Source organism: Canis lupus, chromosome 14 (assembly GCF_011100685.1).
Source record: "Canis lupus familiaris isolate Mischka breed German Shepherd chromosome 14, alternate assembly UU_Cfam_GSD_1.0, whole genome shotgun sequence".
Classification (NCBI taxonomy): Eukaryota; Metazoa; Chordata; class Mammalia; order Carnivora; family Canidae; genus Canis; species Canis lupus.
Genome location: NC_049235.1, coordinates 427,128 through 451,880, shown reverse-complemented (window position 1 = coordinate 451,880; position 24,753 = coordinate 427,128). Strand labels below are relative to the sequence as shown.

The window sequence follows — 24,753 nt, the reverse complement described above, 5'->3', positions numbered from 1 at the left end:
GCTCCCCAGCATGCCCAGGAGGGGTTAGGGCTTTGGATTCCCCTGTGCCTGAGAAGGGTCCCACCAGCTGCACCTGGGGGGGTGGGGGCCAAGGCTGCCTTGAGTCCAGAGCGTATGTACACCGGGCTCCAGGGCTCAGGGAATGTCACCTCCGGGGCCTCTGACGCTGTGTGTCTCCGTGTCCCCAGAGCCTACACCGGTGTTTGCGAAGGAGCAGCCAGCACGCAGTGAGGTGCAGGCCAAGGCGGGCGGCAGCGCCACGCTGAGCTGCGAGGTGGCCCAGGCCGGGACGGAGGTGACGTGGTACAAGGACGGGAAGAAGCTGAGTGCGAGCTCCAGGGTGCACGTGGAGGCCCAGGGCTGCAGCAGGAGGCTGGTGGTGCAGCAGGCGGGGCGGGCCGACGCTGGGGAGTACAGCTGCGAGGCCGGGGGCCAGAAGGTGTCCTTCCACCTGCACGTTGCAGGTCAGTTGACAAGGAAGGGTGTGACCACATTCCAGGAGCAGGCCTGGAGGAGGCGTTTGCTGGGGGCTGGACTGAGGTCAACAGCTGGGTCAGGCCTGTGTCAGTCAGTGAGCTAATGCCCAGTAACAAACACCCCAGACCTTGGAGCAGCTGGCTTTGCTTAGGGCCTCAGGAAGGGTGCATGTCTGCCCCCAAGGGGTGTGCTGAGGCAGGACCCCGCTGGCTGGGGCCGGACTCCGCTGGCTGGGGCTGTGCATTTGGCTCGGAAAAATGAGCCTCTGGCCTACTGTCTGGGCAGTGGGAATGTCCAGGGTGGAGGAGGTGGGCCTGGGGTCAAGTGGCCAGCCTGGGTCTGACCTGGGACCCCCCTGTGCTCACGTGGGGTGGATGCATCCTGAGTCCGGACACCCCCTTCAAGGCGGGCAGTGCTGGGGTGTGGAAGGGGTCTGATCTCAGCCCTGCCGGGTGATCCTGGTCAGATTGTTGCTGATGTGTGCCCCCCAAATTCCTATCCTGCTGGACCCCAGAGTGTGGCCCTATGTAGAAATGGGGTCTTTGCAGAGGTGACCCAGGCATGGATCTCGAGGTGAGAGCACCCTGGTGCCGGGCGGGCGCTGAGTCCTATGACCGGTGTCCTTACAAGAGAAGGAGATTTGAGATGACCATGTGGTAACAGAGGCAGAGACTGGGGAGACATGACCACGAGCCCAAAATGCAAGGGGCCCCTCCAGGTGGAGGGGTCCTACTGGAACCTTAGAGGGAGCACGGCCACGACACCTTGACTGAGGACTCCTGGCCTCCAGACCTGGGAGGGGACAGAGCCTGGTGTCCTGAGCCCCCTGTTAGTGACCATTTGATCCTGCCTCCCTGGAACCTCATGAAGTTGCTCCCTGTGACTCAGTTGTCCCATATGTGAAGTGGTAATGGAGTTTCTGGGGCTTTGCTGAGACCCTGTGCCCACAAGACCCCCTGGCCCTCTGGGGGCAGCTTGGGCTGCCTCCCGTGGTGACCCTGTGAATTCTGACCTCCTGACCAAGGTAGGCAGGGGAGGGGACCAGGGCTGGCCACGCAAGACAGCCAGGGCATAGGCCCTGCAGGGTGAACCAAGTGTCATAGGCGGGTAGCCCTCAAGGAGGGCCCATATGCTGAGATCTGGAACGTTCTGGAAGGCGCTGGCTGGTGGTGTGTGAGGCTTGGAGCAGGAGGCTGAGCAGGAAGCAGGGCCGGGAGAATTGAGTAAAACACCATAAACCTGTGCTTTCCCGATTCCGCGATTTTGAGTACGTTGCAAGGTTGTATGCCCCAGCACCACCTCATTCTAGAATGCTTTCACGACTCTATGAAATGCCAGCAGTATGCCACCGCGTGTGTGCTCCCCCAGCCCCTGGCAACCATAGGTCTGTTGTGTGCCCCTGGCTTTGCCGGTCGGGGACACTACATGGGACCACGTGCCATGTGGCCCCTCAAGTCGGGCCCTTCGCATGAGTGTGGTGCTTCCATGGCCCCCATGTGCTGTGCTGTGCATGCGTGCTTCATGCATACAACCTGGTGACCTCCTGCTCTGTGGACTGTGTCCTTTCCACCAGCCGGCAGACGATGTGGTTGGTCCCACGCTGGGCTGTTAAGAACAGCGCTGCCGGGACATTTTGTGCAAGTGAATGCTTCTATTTGGTTCCCTTGGGATGGCTTGGTCATGCAGCAATTTCATGCGTTCGCCCTGGAAGTGCTCGATTTCCCACACTGGCTGCCCTCTCACACTCCCACCAAGAGTGTGCAAGAATCCATGTGCTTAACGTCCTCACCAACACTCATTATTTTCATCATTTATTTTTTGCTTGTCGCCACACTGGTGAGTGTGAGGTGACATCTTGTTGTGGTCTGGGTGTGCATTTCCCTGGCAAGGAGTGCCATTGAGCATCCCTTCAGGTACATGTCAGCCATCTGGATGTCTTCTGTGGACAAATGTCTATTCAGGTTCTGTCTCATTTTTACATAGTGTTGTTTATCTTTTTATTGTTGAGTTGTAAGGGTTCTTTACATATTCTGGACACTAGGTCCTTATCAGATACAAGATTTCCAGATATCTTCTCCCATTTATTTTGTCAATAGTGTCTCTTGATGCACAGAAGTTTTTAAGTTGTGATGAATTTCAATGTACCCGCTTTGGTTGCTTGTATGTTTCGTGTCCTATCTTGGAAACCAGTGCCTGATCCAAGGTCACACCAACTGACACCTGTTTTCTTCTAAGAGTTGTCTAGTTTTACTCTTACATTTAGGTCTTCGGCCCATTTGGAGTTAGTTTTTCTGTGTGCTGTGATGATGAGACCCACCTCCACCCTCTGCATGTGGAAATCCAGGTGTTCCAGCACGGTTTGTTGAACAGATATCTTTTTTTCCCTGTTAAATTTTCTTGGCACATTTGTCAAAAATCAGTTGATCACCAATGTCAGGTTTTAGTTCTGGATTCTCAGTCCTTTTTCACTGACATATATGTCAGTCCATCTGTCTTATGTCAATACCACAGTCTAGGTCACTGTGGCTTTGTGGTGAGTTTTGAAATTGGGAAGTGTGGGTCCTCCAACTTTGTTCTTTTTATTTTATTTATTTTTTAAAAAAGATTTTATTTCTTTATTAATGAGAGATACAGAGAGAGAGGCAGAGACACAGGCAGAGAGAGAGAAGCAGGCTCCATCCAGGCAGCCTGATGCGGGACTCCATCCTTGGTCTCCAGGATCACGCCCTGGGCCGAAGGCAGGTGCCAAACTGCTGAGCCACCCAGGCATCCCATGTTCTTTTTATTTTACTATTGTTTTCATTATTTGAGTTCCCTTGCATTGCCATGTGATTTTTAGGATCAGCTTAACAAATTTTACAAAAAGGACAGCCGGTATTTTGATGGCGATTGAGCTGAATGTGTAGACCCATTTGAGTTGCTATCTTAACAATATCAACCTTTCAGGACATAAATACAGGCTGCCTCTCTGTTTATGTAGGCCTTAAAATTTTTCAACAGTTTATAGTTTTTAGTGTGGAATAACCTGTTGAGTTTGTTGCTAAGTATTTTATTCTTTTTTTTTTTTCAAAGATTTTACTTATTTATCCATGAGAGACACACAGAGAGAGACAGAGACAGAGAGAGAGACAGAGACACAGGCAGAGGGAGAAGCAGGCTCCATGCAGAATGCCTGATGCGGGACTCCATCCTGAGACTCCAGGATCATGCCTCGGGCCGAAGGCAGATGCTAAACTGCTGAGCCACCCAGGGACCCTCTGAGTATTTTATTCTTTCTGACACTTCTTTAAATGGAATTGTTTTTAAATTTTATTTTGGGATAGTTCATCACTAATACACAGAGATAGAGTGAACTTTTGAATATTGGTCTTGTGTCCTAAACCCTTGCTGACTGGTTTATTCACATATTGATTTTTTTGTGGATTCCTAAGGATTTTTATTTTAGATACAAAAAGGTGTCATACACCTGTATGTGCAGCTAGTTTTACTACTTTATTTCCAGTCTGGGTGCCTATTTATTTATTTACTTATTTATTTATTTATTTATGTATGTTTTAAAAGATTTTATTTATTTATTCATGAGAGACACAGAGAGGCAGAGACACAGGCAGAGGGAGTAGCAGGCTCCATGTAGGGAGCCCAATGTGGGACTCGATACTGGAACTCCAGGATCACGCCTTGAGCTGAAGGCAAGCACTCAACCACTGAGCCACCCGGGTGTCCCTCTCATTTGGTTTTGGTTACCGATTTAATTTCTTTACTTATTGTAGGTGTGTTCAGGCTTTCTGTTTCTTCTGGGGTCAGTTTTGGTAGCTTGTGTGTTTCTGTGAGTTTTTTCATTTCATCTTCATCGTCCAACTCATAACCATGCACTTGTTCATGGTGTAAGGTCTGTGCTGATGTCCCTGCATTGATTCTGTTGTAATAATCCAAGTCATCTAACTTTCTGTGTCCGTCTAGCTAATGGTTGGTCAATTTTGTTGGTTGTTTCAAACATCTCCCATTTTTTCTATTGTTTTTTTTTATTCTGTGTTTCATTCATCTCAGGTGAGATTTCATTTCCTTCCTTCTAACCTTGGGTTTTACTTACTCCTCTTTTTCTAGTTTCTTAAGGTGTGAAATTGGGTTATTGATTTGTGCTCATGTTTTTTGACACAGGCCTATAGTTTATAACTGTGAGTTTTCCTCCAAACACTGCACCTTATTAGTCTTGGTCTGTTGTGTTTTCATTTCTATTTCAAAATATTTTCTAATTTTCCTTATAATTCTTTAAGAGTGTGTAGTTGAATTTCCACAGACTTGTGAATTTTCCAGTTTTCCTTCTTTTTAAAAAGATTATTTATTTATTTATTTATTTATTTATTTATTTATTTATTTATTTCTGAGGGAGAGAGAGAGCATGAGTGGGGAGGGGAGAGAAGGGGCAGAGGGAGAAGCAGGCTCCCTACTGAGCAAGGAGCCAGACATGGGGCTCCATCCCAGAACCCTTGGATCACGACCTGAGCCAAAGGCAGATGCTTCACCGACTTAGCCCCCCAGGCACCTCTCCACTTTTGCTTCCATTAATGACTTCTAGCTTTATTCCACTGTGTTTGGGAAAGATACCTTGTATTATTTCAATATCTTTACATTTATTGAGACTCATTTCCTGGGATAACCGGTGGTCTATGCTAGAGAACCTCCTGTGTGCACTTGAGTAAAGTGTCTCCTGCTGTGGTTGGGTGCAGAGTTCTGCAGAGACAGCTGGGTCTACTTGGCGTATGCTGCCCTTTCCTTACCAAGCTCCTGTTTGTCCATTACTGAAAGCAGAGCACTGAGGTCTCCAACTATTATTGCGCATCTATCTGTTTCTCTCTTTAATCTGCTTGTTTTCACTTCATGTTGTTTGGTCTCCCTGTGAGTTGTTTTTATGTTAATATTACTTTGTAATATTCAAGTTTAAAATTATACCATCTTAGTTTAAACTAAAAACTGCTCCTTTACAGTTCTGTGTCCCATACAACGGACGGCTTTATGTTTTCATCATCAGAAGTTATGTCTATATACACTAACTTTAGTCCATTAACTTTGTGGTTTTCTAATTATTGTTTGTGCATTTGTATTTTAAGTCACGTAAAAAAAATGAAGAGCTACAAACTAAGAATGCTGTAATACTGGCTTTTATGTTTATCTGTGTAACTACATTTCCTATTATTTGTTGAGCTTCTTGAATGTTAATTTTGGAGATTTTTGAGCATTCTTTCTTACATATTCTCTGTGCTCCTTTCTTGTCATTTCTCCCTATAAAACCCTCTTGTGCATATGTTGCCCCACAGACAACTAAGGCTCTGTTGATTTCCTCCATTCCTTTTACTTTCTGCTCTTCAGACTGGGTAATTTCATGAGACCTGCATTCAGATTTGCTGATTTTTTCTTCTATCTGCACAAATCAGATATTTAATCCCTTTAGTAACTTTTCATTCTAGTTCTACTTTTCAAATCTAGAATTACTGTTTGCCTTTAGAAATCTATCTTGTTGGGACACCTGGGAGGCTCAGCAGTTGAGCATCTGCCTTTGGCAGGGCATGATCCAGGGGTCCTGGGATCGAGTCTTGCATCAGGCTCCCCACAGGGAGCCTGCCTCTCCCTCTGCCTGTGTCTCTGCCTCTCTCTCTCTCCTCTCTCTCTCTCTCTCGGACTCTCATGAAAAAAATAAAATCTTTTTTTGCATATTTTTATTGGAGTTTGATTTGCAAACATATAGCATAACAGCCAGTGCTCATCCCATCAAGTGCCCCCCTCAGTGCCCGTCACCCAGTCATCCCATCCCCCCACCCAAATCCCTTTCCACTACCCCTTGTTCGTTTTCCAGAGTTAGGTGTCTGTCATGTTCTGTCTCCCTTTCTGATATTTCCACTCATTTTCTCTCCTTTCCCCTTTATTCACTTTCAAATTTTTATATTACTCAAATGAATGAGACCATATAATGTTTGTCCTTCTCTGATTGACTTACTTCACTCAGCATAATACCCTCCAGTTCCATCCATGTCCATTAATTTGGGGAATATAAAAAATAGTGAAAGGGAGTAAAGGGGAAAGGAGAGAAAATGAATCGGAAATATCAGAGACGGTGACAGAACATGAGAGACTCCTAACTCTGGGAAACAAACAAAGGGGTAGTGGAAAGGAGGTGGGCGGAGGTGGGGGTGACTGGGTGACGGGCACTGAGGAGGGCACTTGATGGGATGAGCACTGGGTGTTATGCTATATGTTGGCAAATTGAACTCCAAAAAAGAAATAAAAAAAAGAAATATAATGTTTCTCCATATAATGTTTGTCCTCCTCTGAGTGACTTATTTCACTCAGCATAATACCCTTCAGGTCCCTCCACGTTGAAGCAAATGGTGGGTATTTGTCATTTCTTTCTTTTTTTTTAATAAAATAATTTTTTATTGGTGTTCAATTTACCAACATACAGAATAACACCCAGTGCTCATCCCGTCAAGTGTCCCCCTCAGTGCCCGTCACCCACTCACCCCCACCCCCCGACCTCCTCCCCTTCCACCACCCCTAGTTCGTTTCCCAGAGTTAGGGGTCTTTATGTTCTGTCTCCCTTTCTGATATTTCCCACACATTTCTTCTCCCTTCCCTTATATTCCCTTTCACTATTATTTATATTCCCCAAATGAATGAGAACATACACCGTTTGTCCTTCTCCGACTGACTTACTTCACTCAGCATAATACCCTCCAGTTCCATCCACGTTGAAGCAAATGGTGGGTATTTGTTGTTTCTAATGGCTGAGTAATATTCCATTGTATACATAAACCACATCTTTATCCATTGATTTTTCGATGGACACCGAGGCTCCTTCCACAGTTTGGCTATTGTGGACATTGCTGCTAGAAACATCGGGGTGAAGGTGTCCCGGCATTTCACTGCATCTGTATCTTTGGGGTAAATCCCCAGCAGTGCAATTGCTGGGTCGTAGGCCAGGTCTATTTTTAACTCTTTGAGGAACCTCCACACAGTTTTCCAGAGTGGCTGCACCGGTTCACATTCCCACCAACAGTGTAAGAGGGTTCCCTTTTCTCCGCATCCTCTCCAACATTTGTGGTTTCCTGCCTTGTTAATTTTCCCCATTCTCACGGGTGTGGGGTGGTATCTCATTGTGGTTTTGATTTGTATTTCCCTGATGGCAAGTGATGCAGAGCATTTTCTCATGTGCATGTTGGCCATGTCTATGTCTTCCTCTGTGAGATTTCTGTTCATGTCTTTTGCCCATTTCATGACTGGATTGTTTGTTTCTTTGGTGTTGAGTTTAATAAGTTCTTTATACATCTTGGAAACTAGCCCTTTATCTGATACGTCATTTGCAAATATCTTCTCCCATTCTGTAGGTTGTCTTTGAGTTTTGTTGACTGTATCCTTTGCTGTGCAAAAGCTTCTTATCTTGATGAAGTCCCAATAGTTCATTTTTGCTTTTGTTTCTCTTGCCTTCATGGATGTATCTTGCAAGAAGTTACTGTGGTCAAGTTCAAAAAGGGTGTTGCCTGTGTTCTCCTCTAGGATTTTGATGGAATCTTGTCTCACATTTAGATCTTTCATCCATTTTGAGTTTATCTTTGTGTATGGTGCAAGAGAGTGGTCTAGATTCATTCTTTTGCATGTGGATGTCCAATTATCCCAGCACCATGTATTGAAGAGACTGTCTTTCTTCCAATGGATAGTCTTTCCTCCTTTATCGAATATTAGTTGACCATAAAGTTGAGGGTCCACTCTGGATTCTGTATTCTGTTACATTGATCGATGTGTCTGTTTTTGTGCCAGTACCACACTGTCTTGATGACCACAGCTTTGTAGTACAACCTGAAATCTGGCGTTGTGATGCCCCCATCTATGGTTTTCTTTTTTAAAATTCCCCTGGCTATTCGGGATCTTTTCTGATTCCACACAAATCTTAAAATAATTTGTTCTAACTCTCTGAAGAAAGTCCATGGTATTTTGATAGGGATTGCATTAAACGTGTAAATTGCCCTGGGTAACATTGACATTTTCACAATATTAATTCTGCCAATCCATGAGCATGGAATATTTTTCCATCTCTTTGTGTCTTCCTCAATTTCTTTCAGAAGTGTTCTATATTTTTTAGGGTATAGATCCTTTACCTCTTTGGTGAGGTTGATTCCTAGGTATCTTATGCTTTTGGGTGCAATTGTAAATGGGATGGACTCCTTAATTTCTCTTTCTTCAGTCTCATTGTTAGTGTATAGAAATGCCATTGATTTCTGGGCATTGATTTTGTATCCTGCCACGCTACCAAATTGCTGTATGAGTTCTAGCAATCTTGGGGTGGAGGCTTTTGGGTTTTCTAGGTAGAGTATCATGTCATCGGCGAAGAGGGAGAGTTTGACTTCTTCTTTGCCAATTTGAATGCCTTTTATGTCTTTTTGTGGTCTGATTGCTGAGGCTAGGACTTCCAGTACTATGTTGAATAGCAGTGGTGAGAGTGGACATCCCTGTCTTGTTCCTGATCTTAGGGGAAAGGCTCCCAGTGCTTCCCCATTGAGAATGATATTTGCTGTGGGCTTTTCATAGATGGCTTTTAAGATGTCGAGGAAAGTTCCCTCTATCCCTACACTCTGAAGAGTTTTGATCAGGAATGGATGCTGTATTTTGTCAAATGCTTTCTCTGCATCCAATGAGAGGATCATATGGTTCTTGGTTTTTCTCTTGCTGATATGATGAATCACATTGATTGTTTTACGAGTGTTGAACCAGCCTTGTGTCCCGGGGATAAATCCTACTTGGTCATGGTGAATAATTTTCTTAATGTGCTGTTGGATCCTATTGCCTAGTATCTTGTTGAGAATTTTTGCATCCATGTTCATCAGGGATATTGGTCTGTAATTCTCCTTTTTGGTGGGGTCTTTGTCTGGTTTTGCAACTAAGGTGATGCTGGCCTCATAGAACGAATTTGGAAGGACTCCATCTCTTTCTATCTTTAGGAACAGCTTTAGTAGAATAGGTATGGTTTCTTCTTCTTTTTTTTTTTTAAATTTTTTATTTATTTATGATAGTTACAGAGAGAGAGAGAGAGAGGCAGAGACACAGGCAGAGGGAGAAGCAGGCTCCATGCGCCGGGAGCCCGATGTGGGATTTGATCCCGGGTCTCCAGGATCGCGCCCTGGGCCAAAGGCAGGCGCCAAACCGCTGCGCCACCCAGGGATCCCTGGTTTCTTCTTTATACATTTGATAGAGTTCTCCTGGGAATCATCTGGCCCTAGATTCTTGTGTCTTGGGAGGATTTTGATGACTGCTTCAATTTCCTCCCTGGTTATTGGCCTGTTCAGGTTTCCTGTTTCTTCCTGTTCCAGTTTTAGTAGTTTGTAGTGTTCCAGAAATGCATCCATTTCTTCTAGATTGCCTAATTTATTGGCATATAGCTGTTCATAATATGTTTTTAAAATTGTTTGTATTTCCTTGGTATTGGTGGTGATCTCTCCTTTCTCATTCATGATTTTATTAATTTGAGTCTTCTCTCTCTTCTTTTTAATAAGGCTGGCTAATGGTTTATGTATCTTATTAATTCTTTCAAAGAACCAGCTCTTGGCTTTGTTGATCTGTTCCACAGTTCTTCTGGTCTCTATTTCATTGAGTTCTGCTCGACTCTTTATTAACTCTCTTCTTCTACTGGGTGTAGGATCTATTTGCTGCTTTTTCTCTAGCTCCTTTATGTGTAAGGTTAGCTTCTGTATTTGAGTTCTTTCCAGTTTTTGAATGGCTGCTTGTATTGCGATGTATTTCCCCCTCAGGACTGCTTTTGCTGTATCCCAACGATTTTGAATGGTTGTATCTTCATTCTCATTAGTTTCCATGAATCTTTTTAATTCTTCTCTAATTTCCTTGTTGACCCTTTCATCTTTTAGCAGGATGGTCCTTAGCCTTCACGTGTTTGAAATCCTTCCAAACTTATTTTTGTGATTTAGTTCTAATTTCAAGGCATTATGGTTTGAGAATATGCAGGGGACGATCCCAATCTTTTGGTATCGGTTCAGACCTGATTTGTGACCCCGTATGTGGTCTATTCTGGAGAAAGTTCCATGTGCACTTGAGCAGAATGTGTATTCAGTTGCATTTGGATGTAAAGTTTTGTAGATATCTGTGAAATCCATCTGGTCCAGTGTATCATTTAAAGCTCTCGTTTCTTTGGAGATATTGTGCTTAGAAGATCTGTCATTTGCAGAAAGTGCCATGTTGAAATTTCCCAGTATTAGTGTATTATTATCTAAGTATGTCTTTGCTATGGTTATTAATTGATGTACTTGGCAGGTCCCACATTAGGGGCATAAATATTCATGATTTAAGGTCCTCTTGTTGGATCGACCTTTTAAGTATGATATAGTGTACCTCTTCATCTCTTACTACAGTCTTTGGGATAAACTTTAATTTATCTGATATGAAGACTGGTACCCCAGCTTTCTTTTGAGGACCATTTGAACGGTAAATGGTTCTCCAACCTTTCATTTTCAGGCTGTAAGGTATCCTTAGGTTTAAAATGAGTGTCTTGTAGACAGCAAATAAATGGGTCTTGCTTTTTTATCCAGTTTGTAAAAGGACTACGTCTTTTTGATGGGATCATTAAACCCATTCATGTGCAGAGTTAGTATTGAAAGATAAGAATTTAGTGTCATCATAATACCTATTCAGTTCCTGTTTTTGGATTATTTCTTTAGGCATCCTCTTTCTTTTACAGAATCCTCATTAATATTTCTTGCAGAGCTGGTTTGTGGTCACATATTCTTTCAGTTTCTGCCTATCTTGGAAGCTCTTTATCTCTCCTTCTATTCTGAATGAGAGCCTTGCTGGATAAAGTATTCTTGGCTGCATGTTCTTCTCTTTTAGGACCCTGTATATATTTTGCCAGCCCTTTCTGGCCTCCCAGGTCTCTGTGCAGAGGTCTGCTTTTAATCTAATATATCTCCCCATAAAGGTTAGGGATCTCTTGTCTCTTGCTGCTTTTGGATTTTCGCTTTATCTTTGGAATTTGCAAGTTTCACTATTATATGTCGAGTTGTTGAACAGTTTTTATTGATTTTAGGGGGGATATCTCTATCTCCTGGATATGAATGCCTTTTTCCCTTCCCAAATTAGGGAAGTTCTCAGCTATGATTTGTTCAAATATGCTTTCTATCCCTCTGTCCCTCTTGGCGTCCTCTGGAACCCCAATTAAACATAGATTTTTCCTTCTGTCATTTGTTTACCTTAACCTATCCTCATGGTCTTTGTATTTGTTTTTCTCTTTTTTTCCTTGGCTTCCTTCCTTGCCATCAACTTGTCTTCTATGTCACTCACTCTGTCTTCTACCTCATTAACTCTCGTCGTTAGGACCTCCAGTTTGGATTGCATCTCATTTAATTGATTTTTAATTTCGGCCTGATTAGATCTAAATTCTGCAGTCATGAAGTCTCTTGAATCCTTTATGATTTTTTCCAGAGACACTGGTAGCTGTATAATTGTGCTTCTGAGTTGGCTTTCTGACATTGAATTGCAATCCAAATTTTGTAACTCTGTGGGAGAGAGGACTGTCTGATTCTTTCTTTTGTGGTGAGTTCTTCTTTCTAGTCATTTTGCTCAGTGCAGAGTGGCTAAAAACGAGTTGTACTGGAAAAAAAAGGAAGAAAAAAAGAGAGGGGTACCTTCTGGTTCTGTACCCTGTAAATCCCTCCACTTTCCCTGGAGCTTTCCAGAGCTGCTCTGCCAAGAACTTGCTCTTCCCCCGTCCTTCCAGCTAGTCTTCTGGGGGAGGGTCTGCTGTGCTGATTCTCAGTTGTTCACCTGAGGGAGATGCCTGCTCCCTGCCAGGTGCACAGCTCAGTGGGAGCTGTTTATCCTGTGAGGCCCCTGTCTCCTGGCGGCCCTGCTCTGTCCCAGGCACAGGATGACACCAAGAGGATCAGCAACACTGGTGGTGGCCAGCTCTCCAGCTCTGGAGTCTGCTTCCACTATAACTATCACAGTCTCCCAGTCCACACTGGCCTGGATGCTCCTGGTGTGGGGCACTGATCTGCACAGCTTGGGGGCACCTGGCGGCAGGAGAGTCCTGCTGTCCTGTGTCCTCCCCACCTTCGCATGTCTTGGGGGAATGCAGGAATTTGAGCTGTGTCCCCCGGCGCCTTGGGATCCAGGGCCTGTGCTACTGGAATCACGCTCCCAGGGCCCCGGCTCCCAAAATCAACAGAGTGCAGCCCCATCCATCTGGAGCCCCTGCCTGATGGACTGACTTCTCCCCAAGGCCCTGCTGGACATGCGTTCCAGCCCTTTACCAAGATCGGCAGTGGTATGTGGGGCACTGTACCCCGGGGTGCACTTCCTCTGTTAGTGACTCCGGGATACTGGAAACTCCACTGCCCCTCTTGCGGTTCTCAAATTTTTTTTTTTTAAAGAAATTTATCTTGTTATTGGTATTCTCTATTTGGTGAGACATTGTTTTCATATATTTCTTTATTTGTTAAGAAATGTTTTCCTTTAGTTCTCTGAACATATTTAAACCAGCTGACATAAAGACTTTGTTTAGTGAGACAATATCTGGACGTTCTCAGGGACCTCACTGTGACTTCTTCGTTTCCTGTAATGGGCATGTCATGTAATTCTTTGTTGATAAGTGGAATATTAAGTAATATAATGTGGGATCTTGAGTTCATATTGTCCAACCTTTTGCTGTTTGAACACACAAACAACAGCAACAAAAACAGTCACTTTTCTGAACTACCTCTGTGAAGTCTGCATTTTGTACAGTGTAAACCACTGAAATTTCTGATTGGTTAGCTTATTGGTCAGCTACAGTGATGACTTTAGATGCCTATAACCAGTAAGTCTCTCAATTTTTTCCGTGGGCTTTTGTATGGGTGTTGGTACATGCATATACTAGTTAGCCAGGCAGTTTACAGCTCCATATTTGCCCTTATGTCATGCTTCCACATCCTCAAGATTAGTCCAATGTGTGAATTTAGGACCTTCTCAAGTGATTCCTGAGTGTACGTATATGTATGGCCTTCTAGGAATGTGCCAGAGCTTTCCATAGCTCTCTATGGACATCATTCTGCAGCATTTCCTTTTAAGCTGTTTAGTTAGCCTGTTGTTTGCCCAACTGATATCCACCACCTTGGGCAGCCATGATATTCAGTAATTGCTTGTGATCGTTTCAACAACTGCTGATGGGGGAAAAGGCTATTTGCATTGAGTAAGCTCCTGTTCAGGCTTGGATAGGAAGGAAGGAAGGAAGAAAGGAAGGCAGGAAGGCAGGAGGGAAGTCAGTCTTCTGAGTGGAATTTTCCTTTAAAAAATTTGTTTTAATTGGAGTTCAATTTGCCAACATATAGCATAACACCCAGTGCTCATCCCGCCAAGTGCCCCCCTCATTGCCCATCACCCAGTCCCCCAACCCCCTGCCCACTTCCCCTTCCACTACCCCTTGTTCATTTCCCTGAGTTAGGTGTCTCTCATGTGTTGTCACCCTCACTGATATTTTCAATGAGTGGAATTTTCTAGTGAATCACCACATAGGTCAAATAATGACAGTTCTCGGGGAATGGGGCTTTTGCCCCATTCTGTCCCCCTCATGTGGCTTCCAGGCTGCCATTCTTCACTGTGACTATGGACTATTGGTTTTCCAGACTACCCCAGGGATAGGGAGGCAGGTATGAAAATTCAGTAGATTAAAACACCACAAATCTTGATGATCTTACTGTTCAGCTGTTTTCCTGGAATATATGCTCCATAGATTGCTATAAGCCTTTGGTTAATTTCCAGAGCCAGAAAAAAAGGTGATTCCAATAATTTTTGCAAGGGTTTTAATTGCTTTTATGGTGGAGAGTTTTACACATTTTTTGAAAAGTTGTTAATTTACCATTTTTGCTGACATCTCCTTTAGATTTTAAAATATTTAACTAGCCTTGCAATCCTGAGAGTAAGGCCACTTGATTGTGGTGTGTTATTCTTTTTACATGTTTCTGATTCAATGGGATGCCATTTGGTTGAGTATATTTGTATTTATATTATTGAAAAATTTTGGTTTGTAGTTTTCATATATGATTTTGTGTGGTTTTGTCCTCAGAGTAATGCTGGCTTAACAAAATGGCTTGGAGAGGGCTCCCTTCTCATTTGTTTTCTGTGAGAGATTGTGTAGAATTGATGTGATTTCTCTTCCTTTTTATTTTTTATTTATTTAATTTTAATTTTTGTTTTTTTATTGGAGTTCAATTTGCCAACAGATAGCATAACACCCAGTGCTCATCCCTTCAAGTGCCCCCCCTCAGTGCCCATCACCCAGTCACCCCCACCCCCTGCCCACCTCCCTTTCTACCACCCTTTGTTCGTTTCCCAGAGTTAGGAGTCTCTCATGTTCTGTCTCCCTTTCTGATATTTCCCACTCATTTTTTCTCCATTACCCTTCTCTTCCTTTTTAAATTTCTTTTTTTAGTTATTTCCCTGATGAAACCAGTGAAATCATCCTGACCTAAATTTTTATTTCTTTCGAAGTTTTAAATTTTGAAAGCATTTCATTTATAGTGATTAAATTATGGAGATTACCTATTTCCTCTTGGGCAAATTTTAGTAGTTTGTGATTTTTGAGGAATTGTTCTGTCTCATCAAGTTTGTTTAATTTATGTGCATAGAGTTTCTTGTAGTGTTCCTTTATTATACCTTTTTTTGTTTTAAAGATTTTATTTATTTATTCCTGAAAGACGCAGAGAGAGAGAGGCAGAGACACAGGCAGAGGGAGAAGCAGACTCTATGAAGGGAGCCCGATGTGGGACTTGATCCCGGGACTCCAGGATCACGCCCTGGGCCAAAGGCAGGCGCTAAACTGCTGAGCCACCCAGGGATCCCCCCTTTATTATACTTTTAATGTCAGGGGCATCTGTGGTGATGTTTCATTCCATTCCTGATATTGTTAGCATATATATATATATATATATATATATATATATATATATATATATACACACACACACACACATAGTTTTAAGATTTATTTATTTATTCATGAGAGAGAGAGAGAGAGAGAGAGGCAGAGACACAGGCAGAGGGAGAAGTAGGCTTCCACAGGGAGCCTGATGTGGGACTTGATCCTTGATCCTGGGATCATGCCTTGAGCCGAAGGCAGACACTCAATGCTGAGCCACCCAGGCATCCCTGTTAGCTTAGATCATCTCTCTTTTTTTTCTTTTTTAGCCTTGCTAGAGATTTATCAATTTTATTGATCTTTTCAAAGTACCATATATAGTTTTCGTTGATTTTCTCTATTTTTTTCAATTTAGTTGCTTTCTGTTCTTATCTTTATTACTTTTCCTTCTGCTTGCTCTGGGTTTATTTTGCTTTTATTTTTTATTTTTATTTTTAAAGATTTATTTATTTATGAGAGAGAGAGAGGCAGAGACACAGGAGGAGGGAGAAGCAGACTCCCTGCCGGGAGCCCAATGCAGGACTCAATCCCGGGACTCCAGGACCGCTCCCTGGGCCAAAGGCAGGCGCCAAACTGCTGAGCCACCCAGGGATCCCCTTATTTTGCTTTTAAATTATTAAGGTGGAAAAAATGGATTACTGATTGAAATTTTTTCTTTTCTATTATAATTTTTTTTTTTGAGAGACCAAAGCCTGAGGGACAGGGGAGCAGAGGGGAGAAGAGGAGGGAGGGGGTGGGGTGTTGTCAGGGAGAGTCTGCAGGATCTGGTACAAATTCACGTGTGTCTGGTTCAGAGAGGGGAGACTGTGACCAGGTTTATAGACAGTGTATCAGCTGTGGGTACATCAGGAGTCTATTATAAATATTTAATGGTGTAAGTTTCTCCCTAAGTATTAAGTTTATCCTACACATTTTGATATGTTTTTATTTTCATTGTTCAGTTTAAAATATTTCCTAATTTACCTTCAGACTAATTTGATTTCTGTATTTTTAGAAGTGTTCTTTTTGATTCCCAACTATTTAGAGATTTTACTCTCATATTTCTGTTACTGACTTTCAGTCTACTTCCTGAAGGATATTTTTGCTGGATACAGAATTCTGGTTCTTTCTTTTGATGGTGACTATTTTTCGATGAGATATTCAGTCATTCAAATTGTCTCCCTGAAAATCATGTGTTTGTATTCTCTTCCTGCTTTCAAGAGTCTTTGTTGTTTAGTTTTAAGTAACTCTGAAATGGTGTGTCTGGGTGTGGATTTCTTTAAGTTTATTGTGTCTGCGGTTTGCTGGGCTCTTTTAATCTGGTTGATGTTTTTCACCAAATTTGAAAAGGCTTCAATCATTGTTTCTTGAAAATATTTTTTGAAATATACTCTTCTCTATTTAAAGGATCAATGACATGAATTTTAGTCCTTTCAGTTTCATTCCATAGATTCCCTGAAGCTCTATCTAAAATTCCTTTTCCTTCTCTTACTTAGATTGCTTAATTTTCATTGACTTATCTTCAAGTTCAGTAGCTCTTCTGTCTACTGATTCTGCTACTGAGCCTGTTCAGTGAATTATTCCCGTTATTTTATTTTCCACTTGTAAAAGGTACATTGGTTCTTTATATCTTGTCCTTCTTTGTTGAGAGTTTCTGTGTTTCCAATCCTTCCAAGGGTATTTGCTTTCACTTCTAGGAACATTTTTGTAATAGCTGCTTTAAAGTCTCTGTCAGATATTTCCAGCACCTTTGTCATTCTGACATTGGTATTTGTTAATAGTCTTCTCCCAAGCATGTGAACTGCGAGTTTCCTGTTTTTTTAGGGCACTGTTTTGGATGGCATTGTGGATATACTGATTACTATATTTTGAAACCCTGGGTCTTCTTTACATCTAGCGTTGATTTTTTTTTAAGCTGGAAATAAGCTTTGTTGAGTTCAAGCTATGGGTTCCTGCCAGCCTCCCATGGGTTATTTTGTTTCCAGAGGCTCTGAAGTACCATTTGGGTTTGTCCTGAATGTGTTTACCTAGTAGTTAGTGTAGTTCTGGACAGAGACCATACCCCCCTTTAGAGCTCAAAGTCTTTGGTCTGCTGGTTGGGGTCAGATCCACTCACATGTGGCTCAAGGGTGAGCCCTGGTGTTCCTGGACAACGTCATGTTCTAGATCCTCTGTCATCTTTTTTAGTTCTTTAGTTGGAAAGGTGGAGCTCTAAGCATGTTGTTCTGGTACTTGCTTCTCTCATGGTCCGACATACATCAGTAGGAGGATGGAAAAAAGAAAGATCTGTGGGTCCTCCTTTTGTTGGAGAACAATGTTCTTCACCCTCCCCCAGTGTTCTAGGGGTCTCTAATCTTCATGGGCTAGGGTGTGAGAATATGGAGAAAAAATGAGATGTCTTCCATTCTCTCTGAGCATTTGGGGTTCTCTTCCCTATGCTGTGGGGGAGAGCGGGGAACTACTTCTGGATGTTGAGCTGCCGTGTGTGTAGACAAGGGGGAAAAGGTAGACTCACTTTTGTTTGGTGGATTTTGAATTCTGTTTTTTTCCTCCCCAATCTGCCTGCTGCTGCTTACTTTGAGAACCTTCAAACCAGCTCCATGGCCCTGTGGCTATATTTGGTGACTGAGATAGGGTGGAGTATCTGTGCCCCAAACTGGGACTAATCACAGGTGTTTTTGTAAAAATATGTATTCTAATTTTTTGTAATTATGTAGATGGACCCAAACTTTGGTGTTTCTAGTGTGGGACAAATCCTAGGCATCCTTGTGGTGATATTTGTAACTCAATCAGGTCAATTTTGAAGGTAAACCACTGTGTATCTGGGGGCCTCATGGTGTGGGCTCAGCTGTGCGGTCAGAGTGACTATGGAGAGTGCACATACTTCTTCCTGAGCACAGCCAGTGGCACGCCATCTCAAGCACACACAAACATGCACACACATACATGTGTGCAATTTAAATACATTCATGTGTGCACACACACATGCACAGACACATATACATGTTCACAACACACGTATACACATGCATGGACATATATACACCCCAGTACACCTTTCAACACACACACAAACATGCATACACAGAAACATACATGCATGTACATTTAAACATATATTCTCATAACACATGCATAGATATACATACACACATACACATTTAAACACATGCATAGAAATACATAAATATATACATGGACATACACCCATACATACATACATACCCCCCATATATACACAGACATACCCACGCACAGTGTGATGAGGAATGATTTTATGACATGCATATCAAAGAGACACAATTTCCTTCAAGGTAAATCTGTGAGGATTCCTGTGAAGTGAACATCAGAAATAACAGAGACTTGGTGTGATCTTATCTTGAGGATGCAGGTGAATCTGGGGCCACAGAATGAGTGGCAGGTGCCTCACCATACAGTCTGAAAGGTGTGTATCCAGCTGGCCATTGCTGAGGATGATGGTTGGCTGTGTGGTTGAGGTGTTCTCTGCTTTCACATGGTAGTGCTTGTGAGGACTCATCCATTTGCTGAATTCTGGTGGTAGCCTAAAGGGGTGGAGAAATTATAGAGAAGCCATGATTCCAGAAATAAGGCTGTTATTGGCTGGAAGGGCAGATATGGCAGGAGCTCATGTGAACATCACATCCACAAGAAGCATGTGGACTCCACTTAATCTGTTTGGCCACTGGAGACATCTTACTGCAGAGATTTTGCCTCTGGAGGTGTCTGGGTCAAACAGAGGTGGTGGTTGAAGGGACAGAGAGGGTGTATGAATGTATGAAGTGGTGCTCAGGTGGGTGTGGGCTGAGAAACAGTAGACATAGGTGAGTCTTACAAGCTTAGGTGAACACTGAGCACTGATAGACTGAGGGGCCACCATCTGAGATGTGGCACGTGGATAGGAGCAGATTCACTGGGAGGAGCAGGTAACAAACTAGCCTGGGATTTCTGGGGGGTGGTTGGCTGTCTGGGCCATGGTACTCAATTGATGCTGGTCTGGGAATAGAGATTCAGGATTTGTTGGCATTTTGGTGGTGGGAGGGACTGGGGGAAGAAGTACTGTGGAAGGAGTGGGTGATGATGGGGCCTAGCCCTGGGATCCTGAGGGAGCTGGGACCATATAGGCCCGGAAGGTTGGAGGGAGAACCCAGTGGCATGGAGGCTGATCACAGCCCCTATTAGCCACTGCACAGATTGTTGGATCATCACTCCATCCAGCTCCCTGCCCCAGGTGAAAGTCAGCCGGATGCTTTATGTTTTTCTCCATGAAAAATACAGGTTGAGGCATAAAAATAAAACTGTCTATACTTTGGCTATGTGCATTTCAAAAATATTAAAAATTCAATTAAATATCTTGTAACTCAAGGATATTGCCCATTCTTGGTGATATAACATAAAGAATTCTCCCTGAGAATACCTATGCTTTGATGTGCAGGTCCAAAATTAAGAGTTTCATTACTTCTATTGGGAAAATAGAGAGGTGTTCTCAAAGCAGAGTCTCTAGTAGTTGAAATTGGAAAGGTAGAGTTAAAAGCACCCCCTCTGGATTTCAGGTTCCAGCAGTACTGTGGACTTCTATAGTTTGAAAACTCTCCCACTATGGACATCTCAAAATGGTAGGCAGAATGTAACAAAGTCAGGTCAATTTAATGGACTGGCAAGGAGAAAAAAAAAAGGGACATTTCGAGATGCTAGAGAGGAGGAGGCACTAAAGAAACTAAAGCAGTGGGTGATGAGTTGGTGCACAGTTGCTGCGGGGAGTTTGGGTCCCAGGGACCTGGGTCTGACTTACCAGCTTGCAAATAGGCATGAGAAGAAATAGGAAGTGGAGCGGAGATCAGCATAAAGAGATGGAAACCTTCTAGAACTACATCATTAAAGAAAAAGTGGACCAGAAGAGCAATCTCCTGCAGCCCAGGGAGGTCACAGGAGACTTGTACATCTTCCTTGGCTCAGGTGGGAAAAGTTCCCTCTAAGAAATAGGAAAGTATTTCTCACTTGGGATTGAGATTTCAATTTATAATACTAGGGACCCCAGACTGAGAAGTTAACCTACAAATGGGGCTCCGGGCCAGTGGTACTCCTGGAGTGCCTGGCAATGGTAAGAGTACCAGGAGGGTTACCCCACCACCAGAGCCACATGGCAAAGGACACCACATCAGATGCACTCACAATAAAATGTATCTAAGCACCGGAGGAACAATCCTATATAGAAGAGAGTTGGAAGTCACAGAAAAAATTGGGATTAGACCCCCCAGGGACCTCAGATGATGAAGCAGCACACTGAAGATGAGTATTATGGGAGTCTTGAAAAAGCAAGAAAAAAGTAAAATAATAATAAGAACAGGCAGATTCAAAGAAGCAGCAAGTGAAGCTTCTTGAATGGGAAACACAGCATTCAGAATGAACAACTTAGTGAAGTAATAAATAACACATTAGACAGAAAAATCACTGAATTGGAAGATAGATTTAGGAGAAGTTACACAGAGTGGAACACAGAAACAAACAAACAAAAAAAGGACAGATGTAGAGAAGAGAAGCAGTTGGCCAGGTGTATGTCCAAAAGGACTTTTAGGAGAGACTGGAGAGAATGAGAAGTTAAAAGTCTGAAGGCCATCATGCAGAGAACTTTTAGCAGCAGTTGAAGATGTGAATGCTAAGCTTCAGGACTCCCAAGTGATCATGGGAAATGTAGGAAAAATAAATTTCCAGCTATATGCATCCTAGTGAACCACAGAAAAACAAAGATCAATGGGAGGACAGTTATCCTTGTCAACGGCAACGAAGATCATCTTTAATGTTCTGGGGGAAGAGAACAGTCAACTAGAATTCTGTATCCAGCTAAACCATCATTCAAAAGTTCGAGTGAAATAAAGATGCTTTCAGCAAGCTAATGAAGAGAATTTACCACTCACAAAAGCTAGCTGGAAAAAATTGCTGATGAATAGATGTTCAAAGGAAAAAAATTTAGTCTAGAGTGACAGAGTGGGTCCGAGAAGTAATGTGACATGAAGGTAAAGAAGTAAATTGATAAAAACCATGCCCAGTCCTAAGGCCAGGGTTTGATTATGAGGATGGTGATTGGCTTGCTAGAATCTACAGGCTAAATTAGAAGTTGTGTCTGTGTTCTTGTGACTTGGGTGTCATCCATTGATGGTAACAGTGCACAGGAAATTCTCCCTGAAAATACCTGTGCTTTGACGTGCAGGCAATAGGGTATGCCTCCATAGGTTAGGAGAGTTATGGGATCACAGATGATAAATGCCAAAATCCTGAATTGTAACACTCATCTACCTGGAAATTATTTGACTTGTCTTCACATTCTGAGAACTAAGCTATTTCTTGCTTTATGTGTCTTTAGAGTGTGGGGTTCTCCATGTAGAGGGTGCTCAGAGCAGAGCAGGCTTGTGGCCTTGGCATCCTGGGGTTGGCATCCAGAAGGTAGACCCTCATCTGGTTCTAGGTATTTGATTGTCCCCCTGTGTCCCCAGAGCCCTCTGCGGTGTTTGCCAAGGAGCAGCCAGCACGCAGTGAGGTGCAGGCCAAGGCGGGCGGCAGCGCCACGCTGAGCTGCGAGGTGGCCCAGGCCGGGACGGAGGTGACGTGGTACAAGGACGGGAAGAAGCTGAGTGCGAGCTCCAGGGTGCACGTGGAGGCCCAGGGCTGCAGCAGGAGGCTGGTGGTGCAGCAGGCGGGGCGGGCCGATGCCGGGGAGTACAGCTGCGAGGCCGGGGGCCAGAAGGTGTCCTTCCGCCTGGATGTCACAGGTAAGTGCCTTGAGGTGTTTCTTCTCCTTAGGGTAGTTATCAGGGAGTGGGGTATATGCAGGTGATGTCTAGCGGCCTGTTTTTTCACAAAGTTTCCCATGGAGCAGTCAGCAGGTATTAATGACATGTCCTTGACTGTATTTTATGAGTGCTTTTTGTCTTTTCACTTGTGTAAACATTGCAACAACCTCAGAGGAGGAATTCTGATAATTCACATTTTAACATGAGGCTAAGAAAATTCTATAACTTGCGAAAGTTCACACAGTCAGAAGACTGAGCCAGGATTTGGGCTCAGTATTCTGAGATTATTTATTTATGTTTTCTGCCTGAAGAGCTCGCACCAGTATTTATTTTAAGCACGTCTTCTGGTGCTCTTTTTTTTCTTTGTTTTTTGCTTATGTGAAAACATTTATTTTGTCTTCAATTCTGAGGGCTATTTTCTCTGGGTATCAGGTTACATTGTAGCAGCTCCTCATATGTAAATACAGTCACTCTTGAACAACAGGGATGTGAACTCCGCAGGTCCACTTTTATGATACATACAGTATAGTATATAAATGTTTTCCTAACGATTTTAATAACATTTTCTTGCCTGTAGCCTACTTCAATCTGTAATACATATACTATACAAAGTGTGTGTTAGTTGACAGTTTATATCATCAGTAAGGCTTCCAGTCAACAGTAGGTTATTAGTAGTTATATTTCAGAGGAACAAAAGTTATACACAGATTTTTGACTGCATGGGGAGTCAGCACCCCTAACCCCTATGTTGTTAAGTGTCAACTGCGCATATTTTAGTATTTTGAAGATATCGGGAAAAATTAGAGAGGGAGACAAACCATGAGAGACTCCTAACTCTGGGAAACAAAGGGTGGCAGAAATGGAGGTAGGGGGGATGGGGTGACTGTGTGATGGGCACTGAGGAGGGCACTTGATGGGATAAGCACTGGGTGCTATATGTTGGCAAATTGAATTTAAATTTAAAAAAGAAAGTACATATGCATTAAAAGTGATACATAGAAAATTGTCAGTGATTTAAAAATCACTTACAGTGACATGAAACTCATAAATCTCTTGGTGGATTAAAAAAATAAAGATATTCCATTGTCTTCTGGGTTCCATATTTTCTCTTAAGCTATCAATTGTCAGATCTGTTATGTTCCTTCAAGGATCTTTTTTCTTTCTTCTTTCTTTCTTTCTTTCTTTCTTTCTTTCTTTCTTTCTTTCTTTCTTTCTTTCTTTCTCTATCTTTCTTTCTCTCTTTCTCTCTCTCTCTCTTTCTTTCTTTCTTTCTTTCGTTGCCTTTTTAAAATTAAAAAAAATTTTCTTCTTCTATTGCCTTCAAGATACTGTTTTTGCTTCTGGCTTTCAGTACTTTTACTTTGATGAACCTTAGTGTGGTTTCCTTTATACTCAAACTGGTTGGGGCTGCAGATCCTCTTGAATGTGTGGGTTTATGTTCTCCTTAACCATAGGCTTGGCTTTTCTCTGATCTGTCCCATCTCTCTCTCTGTCTGAAATTGGTTAACATTTTATTCGACCTTTCTGTGTTTCCCTACATGTCTTGTATGCATCTTTCTTGCTGCCTTTTAACTATTTTTCTCTCTCTGCTTAATTCTGGACATTATGCTGACTTGCCTTCCTAATGTCTTTTTTTTTTGAATTGTAATTTTTTTATTAGAATTAAATTTGCCAACATATGGCATGACACCCATTGCTCATCCAATCAAGTGTCCCCCTCAGTGCCTGTCACCCAGTCACCCCCACCCCCTGCCCACCTACCTTTCTACCACCCCTTGTTCATTTTCCAGAGTTAAGAGTCTCTCATGTTCTCTCTCCCTTTCTGATATTTACCACTCATTTTCTCTCCTTTCCCCTTTATTCTCTTTCACTATTTTTTATATTCCCCAAATGAATGAGACCATATAATGTATGTCCTTCTCCGATTGACTTATTTCACTCAGCATAGTACCCTCCCGTTCCATCCACGTCGAAGCAAATGGTGGGTATTTGTCATTTCTAATGGCTGAGTAATATTCCATTTTATACATAGACCACATCTTCTTTATCCATTCATCTTTTGATGGACACCGAGGCTCCTTCCACAGTTTGGCTATTGTGGACATTGCTGCTAGAAACATTGGGGTGCAGGTGTCCCGGCATGTGACTGCATCTCTACCTTTGGGGTAAATCCTCAGCAGTGCAATTGCTGAGTCGTAGGGCAGATCTATTTTTAACTCTTTGAGGAACCTCCACACAGTTTTCCAGAGTGGCTGCACCAGTTCCCATTCCCACCAACAGTGCAAGAGGGTTCCCCTTTCTCCACATCCTTACCAGCATTTGTTGTTTCCCGTCTTGTTAATTTTCCCCGTTCTCACTGGTGTGAGGTGGTATCTCATTGTGGTTTTGATTTGTATTTCCCTGATGGCAAGTGATGCAGAGCATTTTCTCATGTGCTTGTTGGTCACGTCTGTCTTCCTCTGTGAGATTTCTGTTCATGTCTTTTGCCCATTTCCTGTTTGGATTGTTTGTTTTTTTTTGCTGTTGAGTTTAAGAAGTTCTTTA

General features: G+C 42.9%; 1 protein-coding gene across 10 annotated transcripts in view; it reads left to right on the top strand.

Moving 5' to 3' along the window:
• OBSCN (obscurin, cytoskeletal calmodulin and titin-interacting RhoGEF) overlaps nucleotides 1-24,753 on the top strand; it is a 123,205-nt gene that overhangs the window by 9,034 nt on the left and 89,418 nt on the right. For 9 of the 10 annotated variants that reach the window (XM_038556421.1, XM_038556420.1, XM_038556419.1 and 6 more), the window contains exons 9-10: nucleotides 189-464; nucleotides 21,913-22,188. The exons of the other annotated variant lie outside the window; for it this stretch is intronic. In XM_038556421.1, the coding sequence (XP_038412349.1) occupies nucleotides 189-464; nucleotides 21,913-22,188 (552 nt within the window). The remainder of the gene's footprint in view (nucleotides 1-188; nucleotides 465-21,912; nucleotides 22,189-24,753) is intronic. 10 annotated transcript variants of the gene reach the window in all.